Source organism: Desmodus rotundus, chromosome 1, assembly GCF_022682495.2.
Source record: "Desmodus rotundus isolate HL8 chromosome 1, HLdesRot8A.1, whole genome shotgun sequence".
NCBI lineage: Eukaryota > Metazoa > Chordata > Mammalia > Chiroptera > Phyllostomidae > Desmodus > Desmodus rotundus.
The window spans coordinates 125371434-125390957 of NC_071387.1; the positions used below are offsets into that span (position 1 = coordinate 125371434).

Sequence of the window (19524 nt, forward strand, 5' to 3'; positions counted from 1 at the left end):
TGCACATAATACTACTAAACCATACCCTTAAAAATGATTAAGATGGTAAAGTTTGCACTGTGGATTCTACTATAGTTAAAAATTATAATAAAGAAAGCAAACTATTTTTTAAAAAGGAGATATTAACTTTGATGAGGATTGACCATTAGAAGGAAAGAGAGTTCTAAAGAATAGAGGAATAGCACATGGAAGGAGCAGTCACTTCTCCTGGGTTTGAGATAGAGCACCAAGCACGAGCTCCCCTTTCTTCCATCCGGTCCTTACTGGAGTGGGGATGGCTGGCTCCTCAAATGGCAGAGAAGTCACTGTGGTGTTGTGCTGGTAGATCTTGCTGGAAATCCACCCTCCAGGATGCTGTGGAAATCTGTTTGTGGGGAGGTTTCTCAGTGGAGGCAGTCTGCTAAAAAACACCTATGGGGGCATCGGCAGAAGCTGTTGGGGGCTGGACGGTGCTGACCACCAGGTACAGCAGGAGGCAGTTGCTGAAGAAACTGCCGGGTGCTGGAGGTGCCACGTGTGCATGTAGGAGTTTACAGCAAGACCACTCCAGCACCAGGAGGGAAAAGTTCTTCTGTAACATCTCCACAGTTTGTTTCACTGACAAAGCTTAGAGTTGAACCTGCTGGTAAAAGAAAAAAAAAATATTTAAACTCCCATCTTGATTTTCTCACAGCAAGTAAGGAAGGCTGAATTTGGAGGTGTGAGGCAATAAATTGATTACTGATCACCTCACAGCTTCTCAAACCTTGAAATTAGGGATTCTACCACCCTAATTTGCTGTCCCACGTTACTTTTCCCAAAATACGTGCAACCACTGACAACCTAGTTTTGCAAAGAAATGATGTCATCCAAAGAAATGTAGTGCTACCTAATATTACCCTGTGTGTGAGCTTGAATTAGTAGTTCATGCAGTGTTTGAGAGATGTTGAATAATTCTACGTTTCCCTCAAAATTACAATATACTGCAACACCCCTGTGAGTTTGCCATAGTGTCCTGAGGCACCACGGCACACAGTTTTGGGATCTTATGTCTAAAATCATGCATCCCTTTCAGCAGTTCTGACCACACCACTCTAAGATATGAGAATCTAAGATGCTGATTTGGTCAAGAGTACAGAAGAGTGAGGTGTAAAGTGAAAATTGTGTGGGGTCAATATTATTGTTGAAAACCTCTTAGGAATTACCAGACTGGAGAATAACATACCACCTTCCAGTAAATACAAGACTTACTGTATCAATGTTTCCGTTAGCATTAGAGCAGGTTGCTGTTTCTTTGGGCAGGATGAAATAGTTGGCTTGCCTTGAGAGGCACTGTGATTTGAAAAAATTTAGTCTTTAACACAGCGCTTATCCTCAGTGCTTGAGAAGCTTATAATGCAAGAGGCAACACAAGACACAAGACAAGAGCCAGGGAGGGACCAGCAAATCCCCAGCTCCATCTCCTGCTTCCTCTGTGGCACAAGCTCATTAAATGGGAACGGTGGCTGAGGCACCGTTGAGATTGTCACTTTCCTCTCTCTTCCTGTTTTGGGCTGATTGTACGTAGTTGAATTTGAGAAAGTTAAATGTCATGTGATGGGACTTTGCTATTGAAATAGATTTTAGATTAAGAAATTGGTGGTTTTTAGCCATCTTCTGTTTCTACTAGGAAATTAATGAGCTTATTAATAAGACCTTTTTTTAGGGACGTGAGCAGACACACTATTCGTAGTAGCAGTTTCCCAGGAAATACATTCATTTTGGTGATGTCTACAACTTTGTGCATCTTAACTGTCACCAATTTCTATTGCTCTTCTTTTAGGAGAAGCTGAATAATTTAAGTTTTATAACCTGACCCCTAATGGAAAAAAATGCCTTTTTTTATGGCCTGTGCCTTTCTGGGCTACCCGCAAAACAGCCCACCCCCCAATCCTGTTTGGATAAGTTCTGCTTTGGTTCACAGATTCACCACCTGCTGAGTTTGTCTGTTGAGTTTCATCCTTGGCTGCTTTCACCTGGCAAGGCTGGCCAGCCCTGTCTCCTCGCCTCCCAGTCTTCTCTGCCTCTTAAACAGTGACTAGTTGGCACAAAGGTTAGCTTCCCAGAGATCCTACCCAAGTCAGACACTCAGTGTAAAAAGCAAATTATGACGACTTGGAGTGCATTAGGCTTTCAAGCAGATCTCAGACCAGGAATCTGTGGTCCAAATTCCACAGATGGAGCACCGCTTTGCTTCTTTGAACAGAGTTTTAAATTCTGTTCAGAAGCCTGAGTAACACTCTTAACTGCTCAGAGGCAGTCAAGTAGGGCCCCTTCCTCAGCCTGGTTGGCATCATTTTCTACCCCTCAGAGTTTGCGCCCGGGAGAGAAAAGCGACTATCCCTGCTGCCACCTCCACCAGCACTGTTTGCTTCTGGGTTCTTCACAGTAATCAGGAACAGATGTGTGGCTGGCACTGCAAAGCGGTGTAACTGTCTCGTGTCGCATTCCACTGCAGTCCGCTAGCCAATAGCAGGGGGTCTCCACTAGGTCACTGAAAAGAAAATTTTGTTAAAAATGTATGTTTATTCCGTCCCCAAATTATTTCAGTGCTGTAAGGAGTAAAGGCAATGCTTAGTTTGACAATCACTGCCCTTAAACCTGAATTGCAGTTCATTAGGGGGAGGAACTTTCTAATGATGAGAAGAGAGATGGGCCTGTCTTTTAAAGGAGTGAGTCTTTACGAATAGAGGGAATCAAGGAGGTTTGGATGAAGGCTGACTGCCTGTGACGTGCCTAGGAGATCTCCTCACCACCAGCTAGAGGATTAGAATAAATGACCTCTACGGTTACTTCCAAGCCTGAGTTTCTGCAACTATGTTTGTTGATCACTTTTTCCTCTTGCTGCTTTTCGGAAGGAAAGCCGGGGATTTGTAGGTCAGATGTGACACCGTCTGGGCCCCGTCTGGGCCCTGCCTCTCTTCTTCCCTGTGAGTCCCTTCTGCAGCCGCACTCATGTTACACCCCCGTTGACCTCGTTACCCTGACACAGTAAAGAAGTTCAGTCCTTTGACTTTTCCTTTCTATCCTCGGACCACGCCATCAAATTGCCGCACCTATCTTGAATAGTATCTGTAAGGCCAGCAACCAAATAGATGCTCCACAGCCTAAGGCAGTCTGGCCTTACTCACGAAAAGTATTTGGAAAAGTGACGAAGGGGACCTTGATAACTTTCAGTTGTTTAATCACATTCTTGACTCATTTCATGACAGTTACTGCCCTGTTAAATAAGTGGCATTCCCCCCATTTTACAGGTGTGCAAACAGAGCTCAGAGAGGTTCAATGACTTGCCGGCTTTTAGAAGAATGAATAGAAAAACCAAAAGGAAACATCCTCGTGCAAATGAGGCAGTGCTTGCGGGGCTCATGGCAGCCCAGGTCTCCCTCATTAAGGGGTGTTCTTCTGCAGGCTCCTGACAGTTTCATATCGGAGGGGTTAATTAGGGTCCTGGCCCAACTTTTAATGTAACAAAAATATTTATAGTTTCCTGTACCTGAACAAATAGAAGCTATTGGGTTTGTAGCTTATTGAAAGCACTGAATATCAGGAATAGAATAACTGTGCCTGCGGCCGTCAGCTGAGCGTTTGAACGCAGCCATCTGAGCAGTCTGGGCAGAACCGTGGCAGCTCCAGCTCTTTGCATACTGCCTGGCATGGCGTGCTTGGAGCTACTCTTGTGCAAAATAAAGGACTTGCATTTTACATGAGTAGTTTAATAGAGTGAGAAAGTCTGGAGAGAGGAGAAAGGAAGCCGAGACGTACTGCATCTACTATATGTAGTCTAAGGGACAATACGACTTAGTTATGCGACCTTGAGCAAATCATAGCCCTCCTTTCTTTAATTACATATCTGTAAAATGGGTATGGTGACCCAAGGGAGCTAATTGGGAAGTCTGAAAGAAGCCTATATGAATGGAAGGCATTGTTGCTAAGTTTTGTAAAAGAAAGACCATACATCCCAAATTCTTCAGATAATATTTTCAAACCTGATTTTGAGTGTGTGTGGGTGTGTGTTTAATCATTTAGTAAAAACATTTTAGCCAGGAAGATTTCTTAGGAGAGAAATAAAAGCCGACACTGGAAGCCTGGGGAACAACTGCACCCCAGATATCTTATGGTCCCCACGTGCGTGCTCACCTTAGATGCCACTTCTTCCTGTCCCGTGGAATTCTGCACTCACACTCAGAGCATTAGTGAGCAGGGAGGGTTTGTTGAAGATGTCACTGAGGAGAGAGTTTACCTACAACAAACTTCAAACTACCAGGCAGGGCCCTGGAGGCAGCTTTCTCCCTCTTCCATCTGCACACTCAGCCTCCGTGTCCTTCCGTGACTCACAGCAGTTCTGCCCCCTATTCTGCCAGCCCCAAACTCCCCAACCTTAACCCAGTACCCAGCAATGGGTGGTCATAAGGTCTCTCGAGGCACAGGGCATGGCTCCTGAGAAGGCGCATAAGTAACCTCCGCTGTCATTTGAGTGTCCCCTTCTCCGGTGTGGCAAGTAAATCTTAAGGCCAGGAGAGTGAGATCACCTGGGCCAGGCAGGGGCTTTGGGGAGACGCCCACCCAGCCCCGCCTCTATTTTGGAAGGTTAAGTCCAACAGAGTGTCCGAGGAGGATGAGAAAGATGCAGAGCCTGCCACCCCAACCAGGTGAGACCGGGAACACAGACCTTTTCCGCAGTAAGGAGAGAGACTGAAAACAGACTTTATATATAGATTATAGAAGTCTTCAAAGTTTTTCAAAGGTATAGACATCAACTGACATTATTTGCATATGGCATGGTACTGTACATAGAGAACCCTAAAGATTCCACCAAGAAACTACCAGAACTGAGAAATGAATTCAGTAAAGTAGCAGGATACAAAATTAATATCCAGAAATCAGTTGCATTTTTCTCTGCCAATAATGAACTATCAAAAAGGCAAATTAAGAAAATAATTCCATTTCCAATTGCTTCAAAAAGAATAAAAGACCTAGGAATAAATCTAACCAAGGATGTAAAAGAAGACCTGCACTCAGAAAGTTATCAAAAGGTGTAGACATAATGCAAGAAAAGTTGAGGAAAGCCTCAAAGTCAAAGAGAAAAAAGCTACTTTTTATACCAAGTATAAACAATGTTATTGTAGAGATTCAGCCTCTTATCAGCAGGGTGGTAATAAAAATGTGGACGAAATGGCTGTTTTTGTGACCTGGGGCTCTGAATGACCTGGAGGCTGTAGGTACGTGTTATAACTCACAGAGATGCTCAGCACTTTTCACTGCAGGGAATGTACACCATTCCTGAATGTGAGCAGAGGGTGTGACTCCTCCTGAATGAACGGCACCTTCTCTTCCCAGCCCTGCTGGTCTTCTCATTTGTGTGAGTCTGGAAACTTGCTGACCTCCCCCGTTCTCAACAGACGTCTGGGCAGCTGTAAGCAAAAGGCCCAAAAGTCCAGATATTTTTATTTTTAACAGCTTTTTTGAGGTAGAATGTAAGAGGAGACTTTTCTGTTGCTCTGTGATAAAGTTCAGGTTAGATGTGTTAGCAATAAACCTTCCTTAGAGCCAAGGAAGGTTGAGTTTTTTGTCTGTGGTCAAAATTAGCAAAATTATGCCAGTAAGCTCCACATAAGCTGGCCCCTTTTTCACATGTAAATATTTGATACTGGCTGACTGAAAAATAAGTTAGAATCTTAGCCAGCATTTTAACTCTCCCATCTTGACACAGAAGGTGGGAAATTTTGTTATTAGACTCTAGTAGGAGTTCAACATAGTATTTAAAAGCAGTATTGTATTAAATGAGAAGTGTTGCTAACTTAGTTGCTATTTTGTATCAGGCTGTCTGTAATAGGTTGTTGGTATGACTTCCAAGCATATCCCAAGTCACACTAAGTGATGTTGGAGTGTTTCTTAAGCATACAAGAGTGAACAGGCTCCACTTGCAGGAGATAAATCATTGTGATGTACTATATATCACAATGTAATGTACATCACCTAGTAATGTACATTCACTAGGGCTAAAAGGTAACTAATCCCCTTTTGAATAAATGCAGCGCAAAGTCAGGAGGAAGTGACTGACCTAGTCTCTGGAATGCCCCAGAGAACCAGCTGCCCTTTGTCACCGTTTTGCAGGGTGGGGCCATGTAGTGCCCAGGGCAGATGGAGAACTTCCAGGTTATACAGGTGACTGAGGAGCATCCTTATCCACATATGATTTTTAAAAATAAGCTGAGCAGTCCTTGCACTTCACCTAGATCAGGACATTAAGTTTCTCTCTGGCTTTCTCAGGATCACGGTGAATGCTCAGAGATCATCCGAGCTGCTGAAAAGACTCTCCATTGAACTTCAAGGCTGATGTAGCAGTGTTTGAACTGTTCGTTCAGCAGTTCTTCTCCTTGGCTAACCTGAGCAAGGCTGAAGGCCTTTTTGTGAACCCCGTGGAAAAACAAGTAGGACATTAAGGACATGTATTTTGATACACCTTATGTGGTTTTTACGTAATTGGACTTGCGGAAGGACACTTAATAAGTAATTCTTTGGGGGACACTTGCTGAAAGAAGAGGTTGAAAGTGAGTTCTGCCTGTGGCAGATGGGGCCTGGAATTTGGGTTGTCCGATTTTGCATAATCATCACCTGGAAAAGGTGTTGCATCTTCCTCCAGATTCAGATGCATGGGAGCTGTCTTATCTGTACCGCGCACAGCCCTGGGAGAGCCTGCCGGGCTGCTGTGAGGGAGGGCGAGGACAGATGGCAGTGGGGGGCTCCCAGAATGTCCTTTCCTTGGACAGGACAGGAAAGGTCACTTATGACTGGTGAGGGAGCATTTCTCTGGATTCAGAACGATCCTCCTGTCTCCTCCATACACTGAGGTTCCGGGGTAGAGGTGCGCATCTGAGCAGGTCCCACCCCCGGACGTGCAGGCGCGGGAACACACAGTGCACTGGAACTTTCGGAAGGGTGCAGCCTGCTACCCTCCTGGTGGTGAGGTCAGTTTCCGGGAGGCTCTACAATACTGATATTTTCCAGATGTTTCTCCCCTCCTCTCCTCTCCGACTAGCTATGTCTTCCTCTCATCATCGTTCCCTGTCGGTGACATTGAGATCAAGTTCTACTTGGGGTCTTAGGCATGTTAGAATCATTCAGCAGTTGGAAGGGATTTATTATCTAGGCCTTACAGTAATACTTATAATAGCCTTCACTCCTTGTGAATAGCATAAACACCTCTTTTTCTGTTCAAACCCATTATTGAAATAAAACCTGAGTTTATGTCACAAAAATTTACTTTGAATGATGTGATAGTTTGTAATAATGGTCATGTACTTTATGGTTTTCAAATCACTTTTTGTTTATACTACCTTATTTAATACCAAACATAAATCTGTGAAGCAAATAATACTATTTTTATCCTCATTCTCCAGATGAGAAAAGGGAGGCTCAGAGAGGTTAAGTAATTTGCTTAAGGTCATACAAATAATAACTGGCAGAACTAAATTTTAATTCAGACTCTTTAAATCCATATCTTTTGTATGTCCTTTTTATTAAGTTTTTCATGGTGCCTTTCCTCTTGGGTTCCCCCCCCCCCCATATAAAAATAGGAAATGAGGACAAAGAAAGCAGCTGGAAATCAATTTGTTAAAAGAATGTAACATTTCTCACATTTTCCCAGTCAGTCTTTTGAGTGTATTATTTGAGGATGTTTTACCTTAGATTGGTAATAAAACTGGTGCTCTGCGAAATCTCTCCACGAGACAGGTATTTCGTGGCAGCTCTTGTCCCCACTTCTCCGAGGTAAAAACCAAGGCTTTATAAAGCTAAAATAACTTCCCCTCAGCCAATTGGAGGAGACTGCAGGCCCGACCAGGGGTCAGAATTGAGATCTGTTCTTAAGGCTCTCCAGCCTCTTTATTCTATCAGCATTTTGCATACCCCACCCTGCCTTTGGCATTCTGAAGGAATTTATCCAGGGCTGCTGTGAGTAGCTGGGGAGGGAATGGCGCTCTCCCTCTGAGGATGGCCCTTTGGAGTAACTGCAGGGGAGTTAGGCTCGTCCAGCAGAGTGCTCGCCGCGGTTACACCGCATGAGTAAGCCGCCTTGTCTGCTTTTCCTGTGCAAAGGTAATGGGTGGAGGCTGTCCCAACTTTCTTCAAAAGGCCCTCCTCTTGGGCTTGTGAAGCAGGTCCTTCCAGTCACATGGACCAATATGCACGTTACTTTCCTAAAAAAATAACGTACAAAACCGAGCAGGTTTAAGTCCTTAATTTTTGGCGTATAAGACCCCCAATGCAAGGAAAATCGCAAGGAAAATTAAATGGGCGTCAAAATGTAACCCTAAGATTCAGAAGTACCGTACTTTTCGGACTATATGACGCACCGGACCGTAAGACTCACCTACGTTTTAGAGGAGGAAAATAGGGTGGAAAAATTTGAAGCGAAAAATGTGGCCCTGCTCCCGCCTCCTGTGACCCCGCTCCACCGCTGCCTCCCTGCCCCCAGCGAACCAGGTAAGCTGCATTCGGATTATAAGACGCACCCCCATTTCCTCCCAAATTTGGGGGAAAGTGCGTCTCATAGTCCGAAAAATACGGTATTTCTTTTCCTGCCAGTGCATTTACTATTTCTGCAGCGCACGCTGAAGTGAGCGGTTTTTTTCCCTTTATTGCACAGGTATTTCACTGGCCTAGCCTGTCTCAGTTTCGTTTGCCTGCAGCACCCCTCTGCCGTCCTCTCGGAGGGCTGTGGTCTGGGCCTCCTCCCCACCTGCACGCGCCCCTGGCCCGCCAGCCCCGCCAGGTTTTCTCCACCCCGGGACGCGCTGCTGCGCTCGCCCCGGGGGCGGACTCCTGCCGCCCTGCCGAGACGCGATTCGTCACTCTTGCAGAACTTTCCCCCTTAAAATCCCTGCACAGAACCAGCCCTCCCTCCCCGGGGAGGTTTTGATTTTAGTGGCTTTCGTTCCTTTTATTTTCCATCGTGTTTGGGTTTTGGCCGCGGATCGAACTTGTGGCGCGTCCAAGTGCAATTTCAGAGGTAATCGCCCCAGAAGGCGGGTGACCCTGACACCATGCACTCCGAAGCAGAAGAATCCAAGGAAGGTATGATTTTGATTTCTCAGGGACCGGCCAAGTTTTGCGGAGGAATGTGGAGGAAGGGCGTAGTAGGAGAGCAGATGAAAGTTATAGTGAGCTGCGGGTATTTTGTTCGCTTTCCCTGCTCCCTCCTGACTCCGTTGGAGCTGCATCTGCCGATCCCTGTACGCGGGTGGGAGGAAGGGTCAGACCTAGCTCAGCCAGCCCACTACAGTCTGCTTTTCAGATTTCTCTGGAAACTGAAGGGCCCCAGTAGTGCCTCCGAGAACGCAAAATAAATGTGCTTGGAAAAGCACCGCCTGCCTCGGGACAGCCCACAGCCGGGGCCCCTGGTAGAATCGAGGGTCTCCTGAAAAGGGCTTCAGAAGTTGGAAACGCTGTGTGTTTCAGGCCAAAAGGGGAAGCTGAGGGAGGGGGAGAAGTGAAAGCTATTTGGGGAATATTTTTTTTCCCTTGCTGGCTTTTCAGCAGTGAATTCATTTTGTTGGGGGCTGAAGAGATATAACTGGAGCCTTGTGCAGCCTGAAACTGAGGAGAGTTTGTTTCCAACTTTGTCTGTTTCTAACTTTGCCAGAGCAAAGGGCTTCATTTACTCCTAACACAGAACGGGTGACAAGGCTGGAAAAGCTCCAACCAAAACACAATTATACGTTGGTGTTAGTACGTGGAGTTTATTTGTGTGTGAGTGTTTGTATGCTTTGTTTCCTGAAGCTTTGTGTATACAAAAGTACTCTTGTACGTAGGGGTGGCAGTAGGGATAGTTGGGCAGAATTAGAGAGTAAGGGAGTAGCGTGTTCAGGATTGTGAAATTTCTTTTCTTTTCAAGTAGCCTCTCGGCCAACTGGTAAATTTCAAGTCCATCACAGCAGCTCCCGGAGCCTGAGAAGCAGAAAGGAGCCCCCTCATTTTTTCTCCCTTTGGTAGCTATCAGTGAGGGAGAGCCCTTGGAAGTTGCCCTCTCCTGTCTTTTACTGATTCCCCTCCCAAAGTAAAGCTCTGTGTATCGCTGTGGGCTGACATTTACCTTATTATGCCGTGTGGGGGAAGCAGTAAAAGAAACAGGCGTGTTTAATAGAAATATGGGGCTGCTGTGGATAAAAATGACAGCCAGGAGCATTGTTTCTGAGTTTGATGTGGAACTTGGGGGATTAACATTTCCTTGCCTTGGCCTCCATCCTGATGATGGATACTTTTCTGTCTTTTTAGCAGCAGTTTATAGTAAGTCAAAAGTAGTCGAAGGAAGGCAAAGAGGAAATGGGCTGAGAGAATCCAACGGTGAACTTTTTAAACTTATATTGTTTACTTTATTGAATTTATTGCAGTATAGGTTTCAAGTGTGCAACTCAAGAAAACATCATCTGCACACTGTGTTGTGCGCCCATCACCCCAAAGTCTCTTTCCGTCCCCCCAATAGTGAACTTATCAGTGACAAGTAGCACTTAAATTTGTATTTTCTCCCAAGCATGTTTTTTCTTTCTTTGGGGTAAAAAGAGAGGGGAGAAATTGGAAAAACAGTATCCAAAAGTGCATTATACACTTCTCCAGCAGCATCCACGTTCTTTCCTCCTGCGCAGCTCTCTAGTTGTGATCCTGAACAGGAGTGTCAAGAGGTCCCTTAATGGCCCCCTCCTACTGGTTCCTCATTTTCCCTTCACTTGTCATTTTCATTCTCACATCAGCAGCAAACCTTCTGGCCTCTTACAGAAAGCCCAGAATGTTTCTTTTAAAGTAATATGTGGTGCTGGAGTTGTAAATTGATGGCAATTAGGGTAGGATACGAAATAACCCTTGAGGGAGATTGATCAAACACTTTATTAACAGATGGAATCATTGTAGCTTCCACCAGGAGGTGAAGGATGAGTGTCTGTCTGTGGGCACGTGTTGTGTGTGTGTGTGTGCACGCGCACGCGCGAGTGTGAATGTCCTGGGAAGCTCCTGCAAGGCTGGTTACTGGCTGGGATCTAGAACCACCGCTCAGATGTCTATGAAAGGAGCCGTGCTGTGTAAATAGCATCTTACTCTATCCTTTTTACTCCTTTCCCCTCTCCTTAGCTTTTGTTTTTCTCCCGTGGACTTATGTATCCCATTCAGTGTGAGATCCCCACAGCTCTTTACGATGTCTACATCGCAAGAAAATTGTCTTCAGATGCTTCATGCCTCATTTGCTGTGATGGGAGATACTTTCAAGTCATTATTCTGAACTGCAGTGTGAAACCAGTACACTCTGGGGTTGAATATGAAAAAAATATCAAGTCAGATTCAGAGGCCCTTGGAAGCCAACATATTTGTGAATGTAGAAGCAAATGACTGGGGATATTGTTAAGACTTCATAGCTTGGAACGTACTTGACTCCATGCCAGGAGCGCTGGACTTCCGTCCTGAGTCTATAGCCACCTCCTAAAGAATTGATTTAATTCTGCTTGCTTACAAATGAGTATGTGATTGTACTTGAGTATGACACAGAGAAAAATAATCTGGGTCTCACTTTACTAAAAGCTGAATAATTTAAGGTATTCAGGCATAAAATGATAGAAAAGCAAGAGAAACGAAGGAAGAAACCCACTTTATTAAAAAAAAAAAAAGGGAAGCCATTAGAAGGAAAGATACCAACAGTTTCCAACAGATGAGGGCTTCCTGAGGAGGTAGGTCAATAGTCATATTTTTGGCATTTAGTTGCTTTCTGTTGAGTAAATTACTTAACTAGGTAGTAGGAAAAGTGAATGGCAGGTAAGATCTCTGAAGACCTTTCTAGTGGTAAGCATCCTGATATCCAGGGCTTCTTGGCCCTCATTATTGAAGCTTTGGTACCAGAAAGCGAGGAATCCATTGTAAGGAGGGGCTACCTTGAGAGGACTTGGAAAATGGCAAGAGTTGAGCTGTGAGTCCAGCTCCTCCTCCATTGCCCATAATAGCTTTTCCCACACCTCCTGGCCCAGTTTGTTCATGCCTCACCAGCCCTGCTATTTCACAAAGAAAACAGTAGCCATTAGACAACTCTCTCAACTTCCTGACCAACAGGCTCACCTCCACCTTCACCCACCCTGCCGGTGTCTATGGAACAGGTGTGTGTCTTCCGCACTGAAGAAGACCACCCCTTCCACTCGGGCTCCTCACCACACCAGTCAGCCTCATGTCTTCCCGGGCTCCTTCTCTCCTGTGTGTAGACGTGCTCGAGCTCCCTACTTCAGGGTGTTTGCACTTGCTGGCCTTTCTGCCTGAAATATTCTTCTCCCCACTTGACCCCTTTTCCTGATCATTCCCTGGTTGGAAGCTTTTTGGAACCTTGAACATAAATTAGGATACCTTACTGTCCTTTCTGAGAGCACCTATTCCCTTCCTGGCTAGCACTCACCACGCTGTTTAGCATCTCTTCTCTAAACCACAAGCTCTTCAGGGCAAAACCATGTCTGTTTTATTCTTCACTGTATCTCCAAAACTTACCCAGTAACAGGTGATCATTCAATATTTTATAAAATGAATGAACGATTCCCATTTTTAAAAGGTAAGCCTGAATATTTTGTTTAATTTCAGACATTTATCTGTCCTTTAAAATGAGCCCTTTAAAGAAAACATTTTTGCATGGTTCCTACTTTCTCTGTTTTATCTCTCATCCCACTGAAGTGTTTTCTCTACCACTCCATGGAAATCACCAAAGTCACCAGTGACTTCCCAGAAGGTGCTAAAACCACGAGTGATCCAGCATTCATATTTTTGTCCTGATCTTACATGACCTTTTTGCAGCATTTGGCCCTAGGAGACCGGTGTCCCTGTAATCCTAAGCCCCTTCTTTGGTTCCTAAGGCACAACACTCTCCTGATTTCCCTTCCTTTTTCCTGCTTTCTAATCTCCTAGCCCTCCCACCTGGGCTCTTCTCAGAGCCTCCTGCGCAGCCTGCAGCCTGGTGCACACCACACTTTGAACATCATGGAAGTACCTCAAACTCAATATGTGTCAACTGAGCCCATCATTTTCTCCTCTTCACAAATTTGATATTCCTTTTGTATTTTTACTGATTTTTGGTCTTGTGGGCTTCAAACTACAAATCCGCAAGCTACCCATGGCCCTTTATCTTCGGCTTCTACTCGGCACTTTATCTTCCTCACTATCTGTTGAATATATCTCCTTCTCTTCGTCTCCCCCACCTCTGCCTTGGTTTGAGCCCTCAGCATTTGTACCCTGATGGTTATAATAACTACCTGTGTCACTGGTTACAAGAAATGGAAGTTGATTACTGCTATCATAAGCAGAAGAAATTTATTGAGAGTATACTCGGTGGGTTACACATCCACAGAAAGGCAGTTCACACATCTTCTGAAAATGCGTCAGGAGATGCAGCCAAGGACACGCCCAAGAACTGCCTGGTAAGGAACTCACCACGGCCTTCCACTCCTCTGTATTTTTCAGTTCTGTCACTGCTGGGACTCCAGACGTGGCTGAATATTTGGTCATCTTTGACATTCAAAAGTCCCAGAAACATACCATCTGATTCATCATAGATTGTATACCTACCCCTCCCTGCCCATGGGAGAGGGAACTTCTGGTTCGAGCTTTGGTAGTGGGAGAGAGGGGCCTCACTCCTCCCACCACTTGGAAAACGAGGGCTTCTCCAGAAATAAGAAGAAACTTCTGACGTGAGTCACCAAAACAACAATAGACATCTACCACACCATCGGACTGCTCCATCCAACCCTGGTGTTGCCCTTTTATTTACTTCCCTGTTCCCTTGTTTGAAGAGCCAGGAGTGGAGAGACCAGGTGTCTTGGAGGCAAAGAGAAGAGCCCAGGCCCTGCCTCTTTCTCTGCTGTCCAGGGCACAGGCAGGGATTTTTTGAGTGCATCCTTCACCCCTGATACAACAGACCAGGGAGCCTGGCAGGACTGGACAGGAGATGCCTGGAGCCCACTGCAGAGAGGGACCCAAGTACCTGTGGGACAAGAGAGGGACCTCACTTCCTGGGGCAGTGGCCAGCTTGAGAATAGAGGGTATGGACTTCCCTGGTCACTGATGTGAAATAAGGTTCAGTTAATGTGTGTTATATTAATACAACTAGGTGACCTGGTAGCATCTGTGGAGTTTCAAGTTTCTTTAAAATCTACAAGGTGTCTATGCGTACAAATGTGTGATTCTCGGCACGGTTGCGTTCCGCTCGGTCATTCATCATATCTCCTAATAATACATTAATTTGGGGGATGGGGGGTATGAACAGGCATTTGCACTCTTAATTATAGCCCCACTTGGTTTCAAGATCATTTAACAGGCCCCTAACCTGTTCCTCAGTGCTCCTGCAGAAGTTTCTCTGAGCTCCAGGTTACCTGAGTCCATCTGTCTGCCATACCTGGGTCCCCAATTCCCTGGTGGGTTTTCAGGAAGTCCATTTTGATGGACCAGCTTGCGAGTCAAGTGACTAAGGTCAGTCAAGTGCCAGGAAAGAGGTATGCCTGCAGGCTAGCCCCCAAGCACATTGTGCCAACAGGCTGGCTTGCAGAACATTCCAGGGACCTCAAGGTCAGCATCGCCCAACCTGCTGGGGCTGATGGCTCTTCAGGGAGACAAAAAGTAGAGACTCCCACTAGAAAGAACGGGACCAACACTGGGCAGAGCATTTGTCATAGAAAAGTTCAGTTCAGTGGAGGTGACTTACTAATGTTCTCTTCAGTCATCAAGATGCCCAGTGGTATTGTATAAGCTGCCACACCATGTAGTGTCCTCAAATTTCAACCTCACATGGTGTGGCAGCTTATACAATAGCAGTCACTGCTAATAAGCATTATTGTACCAGTTCTCTCCCCTTTTCCCCCTTCCCCAGCCCTTGCCTTGCAGAGGGAATGGAAAGGAAAGCAGTGTTCAGCTTTGATGAGATGCGTGGCACTTGTGCTGCTGACCTTGATGTCATCCATACTGTAAGAGGTACAGCCTATGCTCGAAAACACGACTTTGATGTGATTATGTTTCCTTGTAAGTACTCGTCAGCCTTGGAGTGAGGTGTGGTGATCAGGACTAAAAGTGCACAATCCAGTCAGAGATCTGTGCCCAGCTGTGTCCTCCACAGTGGATGTCACTAATAACCTGGTGTTGCCTGGCACCCCCAGTTCTGTGAGCTTATGTATATTGGGGCCCTTTATTCCTCACCTCTGAAATTCTCATCAGACTGAAAATGCATCACACCTTTCTTGTCCTGTAACTATGATGCCATGGACAATCAGGGTAATACAGATGATTAACACCCCTGCTCCTGGCTGTTGGTAATCCAGGAGGTAGCCAGGCAGTGCGTGGGTGGAAGAGCAAGCAGCAGGGCCTGGAAATCTCAGGACCCGGTGATTTCATTTCAGAATAATGCAGGGTCGCTGGGCTTGCTGCAAAGTGTTTGTCAACATTTCGTCTGTGTGAGAAAGATGCTAACAACCTTGGAAACAATGAGATCAGCGTGGTTGTGTACCTCTCTTCATTTAGTGGATTGTGCCTAAAAATAATAGTGTTAACTGAATTATTTTAAAAATCAAATCAATGCTTGTATCTGTGATATTTAAGGAAGATCTGCAGTGAGAAGACTTTTCTAATTAAAATGACTCTAATACAAGTAGAATCACCATGATTTAGAGTTAAAAGCAACCTAGCAGGTCCTTTGTCTAACCTCTTCACTTTAGAGAAAAGGGACTGAGCCCCGGAGAGGTGATGTTCAGGCCCTTTCTAACCCCCTTGTGCCTGTTTGGCAAACAAGAAATTTTGTGAATGTAAGTTTGAGCACCCTGGATTTTTGCATGAGATCGCTTTGAAGCAGGACAGATCTGTTTGTAGAGGTGTCACTCACTCTGTTTTGGGGGAACTGTAATGGAATGGTTGAACACATGGGGATTTCTTATTTCACCTTCTCCTGTGTGTACCATAGGAGAGTAAAAGATGAGGCATTGTGAAATCAACTTTACCTCTGCAATAGAACCTATTAGATCCCTGGTTCTGAAAGCAATGGACCGAGAGGCCATTAAACAGTGAGCTCACTTGTTTTCATTCCTTTGAGAACATCATTCGGGAAAATGAGCTTCTGAGGGCGCTGGTTGGGCAGGGGCTCTCTGCCTGGGTGAGAGGGTGTGCATGTGTGTGGGTGGGAAGGGAGTCGGTGTTCAGGTGCCAGACATGCTGTCGCAGGGGCAGACGGGCATGCCACAGCCTCGTTGCCCCGGGCTCCTCAGGCCTGGTGCCTTTGGGAGTCAGGTGCATCCTTTTTCAGGAAATGGCTGTGGGGCTGCAGCCTACTGCCCCCACAGCCGCAGACCAAGACAAAAAAAAACAATAAGACTGTTGTTTAAGCTTGTTCAAAGGGCTTAAAAACCTCGCAGAAAAGTTAGATATAGAGCTGCATTGTGTCCGGAGTGACTGAATGCTGAGTGGGCAGTAAATGGCTGAGGGGGTGCTGGCCTGGACTCTGTAAAACTGTGCAGCACCTGTGTTATTAGGCTGGTACCTGGTGGTACCTATGGTTTTCAAGTTGTAAGGGAGTTTGTGTTTGCGTATATAGTATTGTCTGTGGACTTACATTGCAAAACACTTGTAGTGACAAATAAGATTTAATTTTATAAATATGAGCAAAGTTTCTTCTGAGCACACGGTGAAGCAAAGAGGTCACTAAACAGAGTGTCTGCCACAGCTTTAGGCTCCTGAAGCCTTAAGGCCTTATTTGCCCAATTCGGGGTTGACTGTCAAAAACAGAATAAGCAACTCAGGAACTTTCCTTCCAGTTTGACAGGCCATCTATGCTTGACGTCAGCTCTCCGGGCCCAGGTGTGTGTTACCACGTGGTCCACTCAGCTAGGCTAGGAGCTGGGGACCAGAGGTTTCCGCAGAATCACAGGCTGTTCTGCTTGCCATGGACAGTTCAGTGTTTACTTCCAGGGTGTAGCCTCTCACCCTAAATCACTGCCACCTTCCCTGGGCCTCCAATACTCATAGCCGCAAGTGCTGACTGAGTTAGTACCTCCTCTTCGGAGCCTGGGGAAGCAGAGGGTGTATGTGTGCCTGTGTGTGTCTGGGTGGGGGGGCCCTGCCCTCCAAGAACTTCTGGCTCAGGCCATCAGATACAGCACATGTGCATTCACAGGACAAACTACATGATGAGAAGCTTAGGATGAGAACAGCTCAGAGGATGAGTGTTCACCACACGTCACGAGGGGTTAGTGGGAACTTCAGCTCAGCCCTTTAGGCAAGAGAAGAATGAAGGAGGTTTAGAGCATTGTGGAGTGGAGGGTTCATGGAGGGCATTTGTGGGCTATAGTACAGTGGTCCATGGGGACAGACTGGCTGCCCAGAGGGACACTGAGTAACAGACAGGCACTGGAAGTCAGAAGTAGAGTTGGTGTCCTTGGTTGTCTGTGCAAACTTCAACCGCTGATAAGGCTCTGTGAACTTAAGGTTTCTCATTAGAAAAATGCAGGCATTGATATCAGTTAGACTAAAGCTTGCCTGAGATACCATCTGGGAGGGAAACACAGGAATTAGGGGTGGGAGTCTTGAGCTAGAAGAGGGCAGACGCAAAGTACTGTTTTAGGATTACCACGCTAACAGGAACCATGCTTGGTCTGGAGGACAAGGCTGAGCCTGGGTAAAAGGAGCCTGGGCAGTACAGTGTGTGACTCTCCAGTCGCAAAGGGAGGAGAGGTGATTCCCCTCCTGTGTTCTCCAAGGGAAAGACTAAAGAGAGAGGAGAGGACTGGGCCATGGAGTTAGCCTCTGATAACATTCACTTTTTCAAGGGAAACAGGTAGATACAATCAGTAAAGGGCAGAGAAATTGAGTACCTCCAGAGGGAGAAGGAAAACAAGGAAGGAAGAAGGGCTTTAGAAGCCAGGAGGAGAGAGCCCCATGGAGGCCGTGGTCAGCCATGTCTAGAGAGAGGTTCCGTGGAAGGTGGCTTTGCCCCCTTCTCTTTGAGACTCAGGGAATGCTGGGACCCTAGGTTTGAAGAGCTCATCTGCTAAGGGATGAGAACACTCAGGAGTGTTCAGTCATTATTTAATGGGAGTGAGGGAGGTGTGTGGGGCCCAGAGATGACTGCCGCAGCTGTGAGCACGGGCCCAGTCCCCTGAGGAAGGGAGACGTTCACCAGGTCCACCAGTGCACACTCAAGCCCCAATCGCCAGCAGATTCCTTCCTGATCTCCTCCCCTATCATCTCCGACCTCTCCCTTTGGCATCACACAAAACGAGCACTGGTACATGAGGCTGACACGTGATCATAGGTAGCAATTTGATCTAGCTCTTCATCCTGCAAAGAAGCTTTGGCCGGTCTGAGAATTACAACATTTTTCTCTCCTCCCTTTCACTGTGACTTTCTCTTCCCCATATTCTTCCTTCCTGTGACAGGAACACATGTCTCAGAAAACCCCTGATGCTTCATTCAGGAATATCCCAGACTGGACACAATGTGGACTTCAAGGGCTTTAGTCTTACACATGTTAGATAGGATTTGGGCTGCGCCAATGAGCTGAGCCATTCTGCAGTGGGAAGCGATTGTCACACCAGTAGAAATATGCTAGATGGCTCGTCCCATGTGAGAACTAATGAGATAATATTTGTGTTGATGATTAGAGAGCTACATTAGTGCTGAATAAATAAGGAGGCTTTATAATCACACCCAATGACCAAACCCGCCCGTGGCCTGCCTACGTATGGTATTTACCTGATTAAGAAGTACTCATTTCACATTCTGTGAAAAGCAGCCGGGCTTGTCCCAAGGAACTTCTGTAAAGCTCTTTGATAAAGTGAAATATCAGTGCCCTGACTGTTCTCCTTATTGTGAAGCACTAACAAAGCCATTTTCACCTTTTGAGGATTAAAATTAGAATTAAGTCAGTTATGAATTAGCTAGAATGAAAACGCACCCCTCCCTGATATCACAAGTCTAAACGTTGGACTCAGGTTCTTCCGAGAAAGGAGATGACAGAAGGAGTCTCTCAGGAGCGTGTTCAAGGAGGTGGAATCCAGGGGCAAGTAGCACTTACTGAAAGGGAAGGAGAAGAATTGGGAAACTAGGATAGTGAAGGAAGTTGAGGGAGGGGCCATTGGCAGGTTTTGAAATTTTAAGGGAATAATGAGGAATAGATAAGGAGTGGGGGCCTTGGGGAGAGGGAGGAGGTGGGAGACACGGCTGGGATCCCAGCCTGATGCAGTGCCCAAGGGAGGGGTAGGCATATGGAGACTGAGGACAGGAGCAGTAAGGAAATAACTCTGAAGTGAAAACAAAACAAAATTAAAGAGGTGAGGAGCAGTATAACTAGGGTAATTGGGATGTAGACGTTGTGGGCATTTGTTTATTTTGTTTGATTCTGCACTTCTGGGGGTGGGGGTGGGCGGGAAGGTGTGCTGGTCCGCAGAGTGCGTACAGACTTGGAGCCCGTGAACCGGCGCTGTCTGTCCGCGGGGCGCAGAAGCAGCATTAGTGCGGGGC

At 46.1% G+C, this 19524-nt stretch overlaps 1 protein-coding gene across 4 annotated transcripts in view; it reads left to right on the plus strand.

Moving 5' to 3' along the window:
* The window catches only part of TNFAIP8 (TNF alpha induced protein 8), a 111981-nt gene that overhangs the window by 68959 nt on the left and 23498 nt on the right, over positions 1–19524 (plus strand). Inside the window, exon 1 of one of the 4 annotated variants that reach the window (XM_053910564.1) lies at positions 8481–8502. The exons of 2 other annotated variants lie outside the window; for them this stretch is intronic. Coding sequence is in view for 1 of the 2 variants with exons in the window: in XM_024571557.4 (XP_024427325.1) it covers positions 9063–9093 (31 nt within the window). In the remaining variant the exon portion in view is untranslated. Of the gene's footprint in view, positions 1–8480; positions 8503–8665; positions 9094–19524 lie in introns of those variants that run through there. One more of the 4 variants, XM_024571557.4, reaches the window with a different exon arrangement.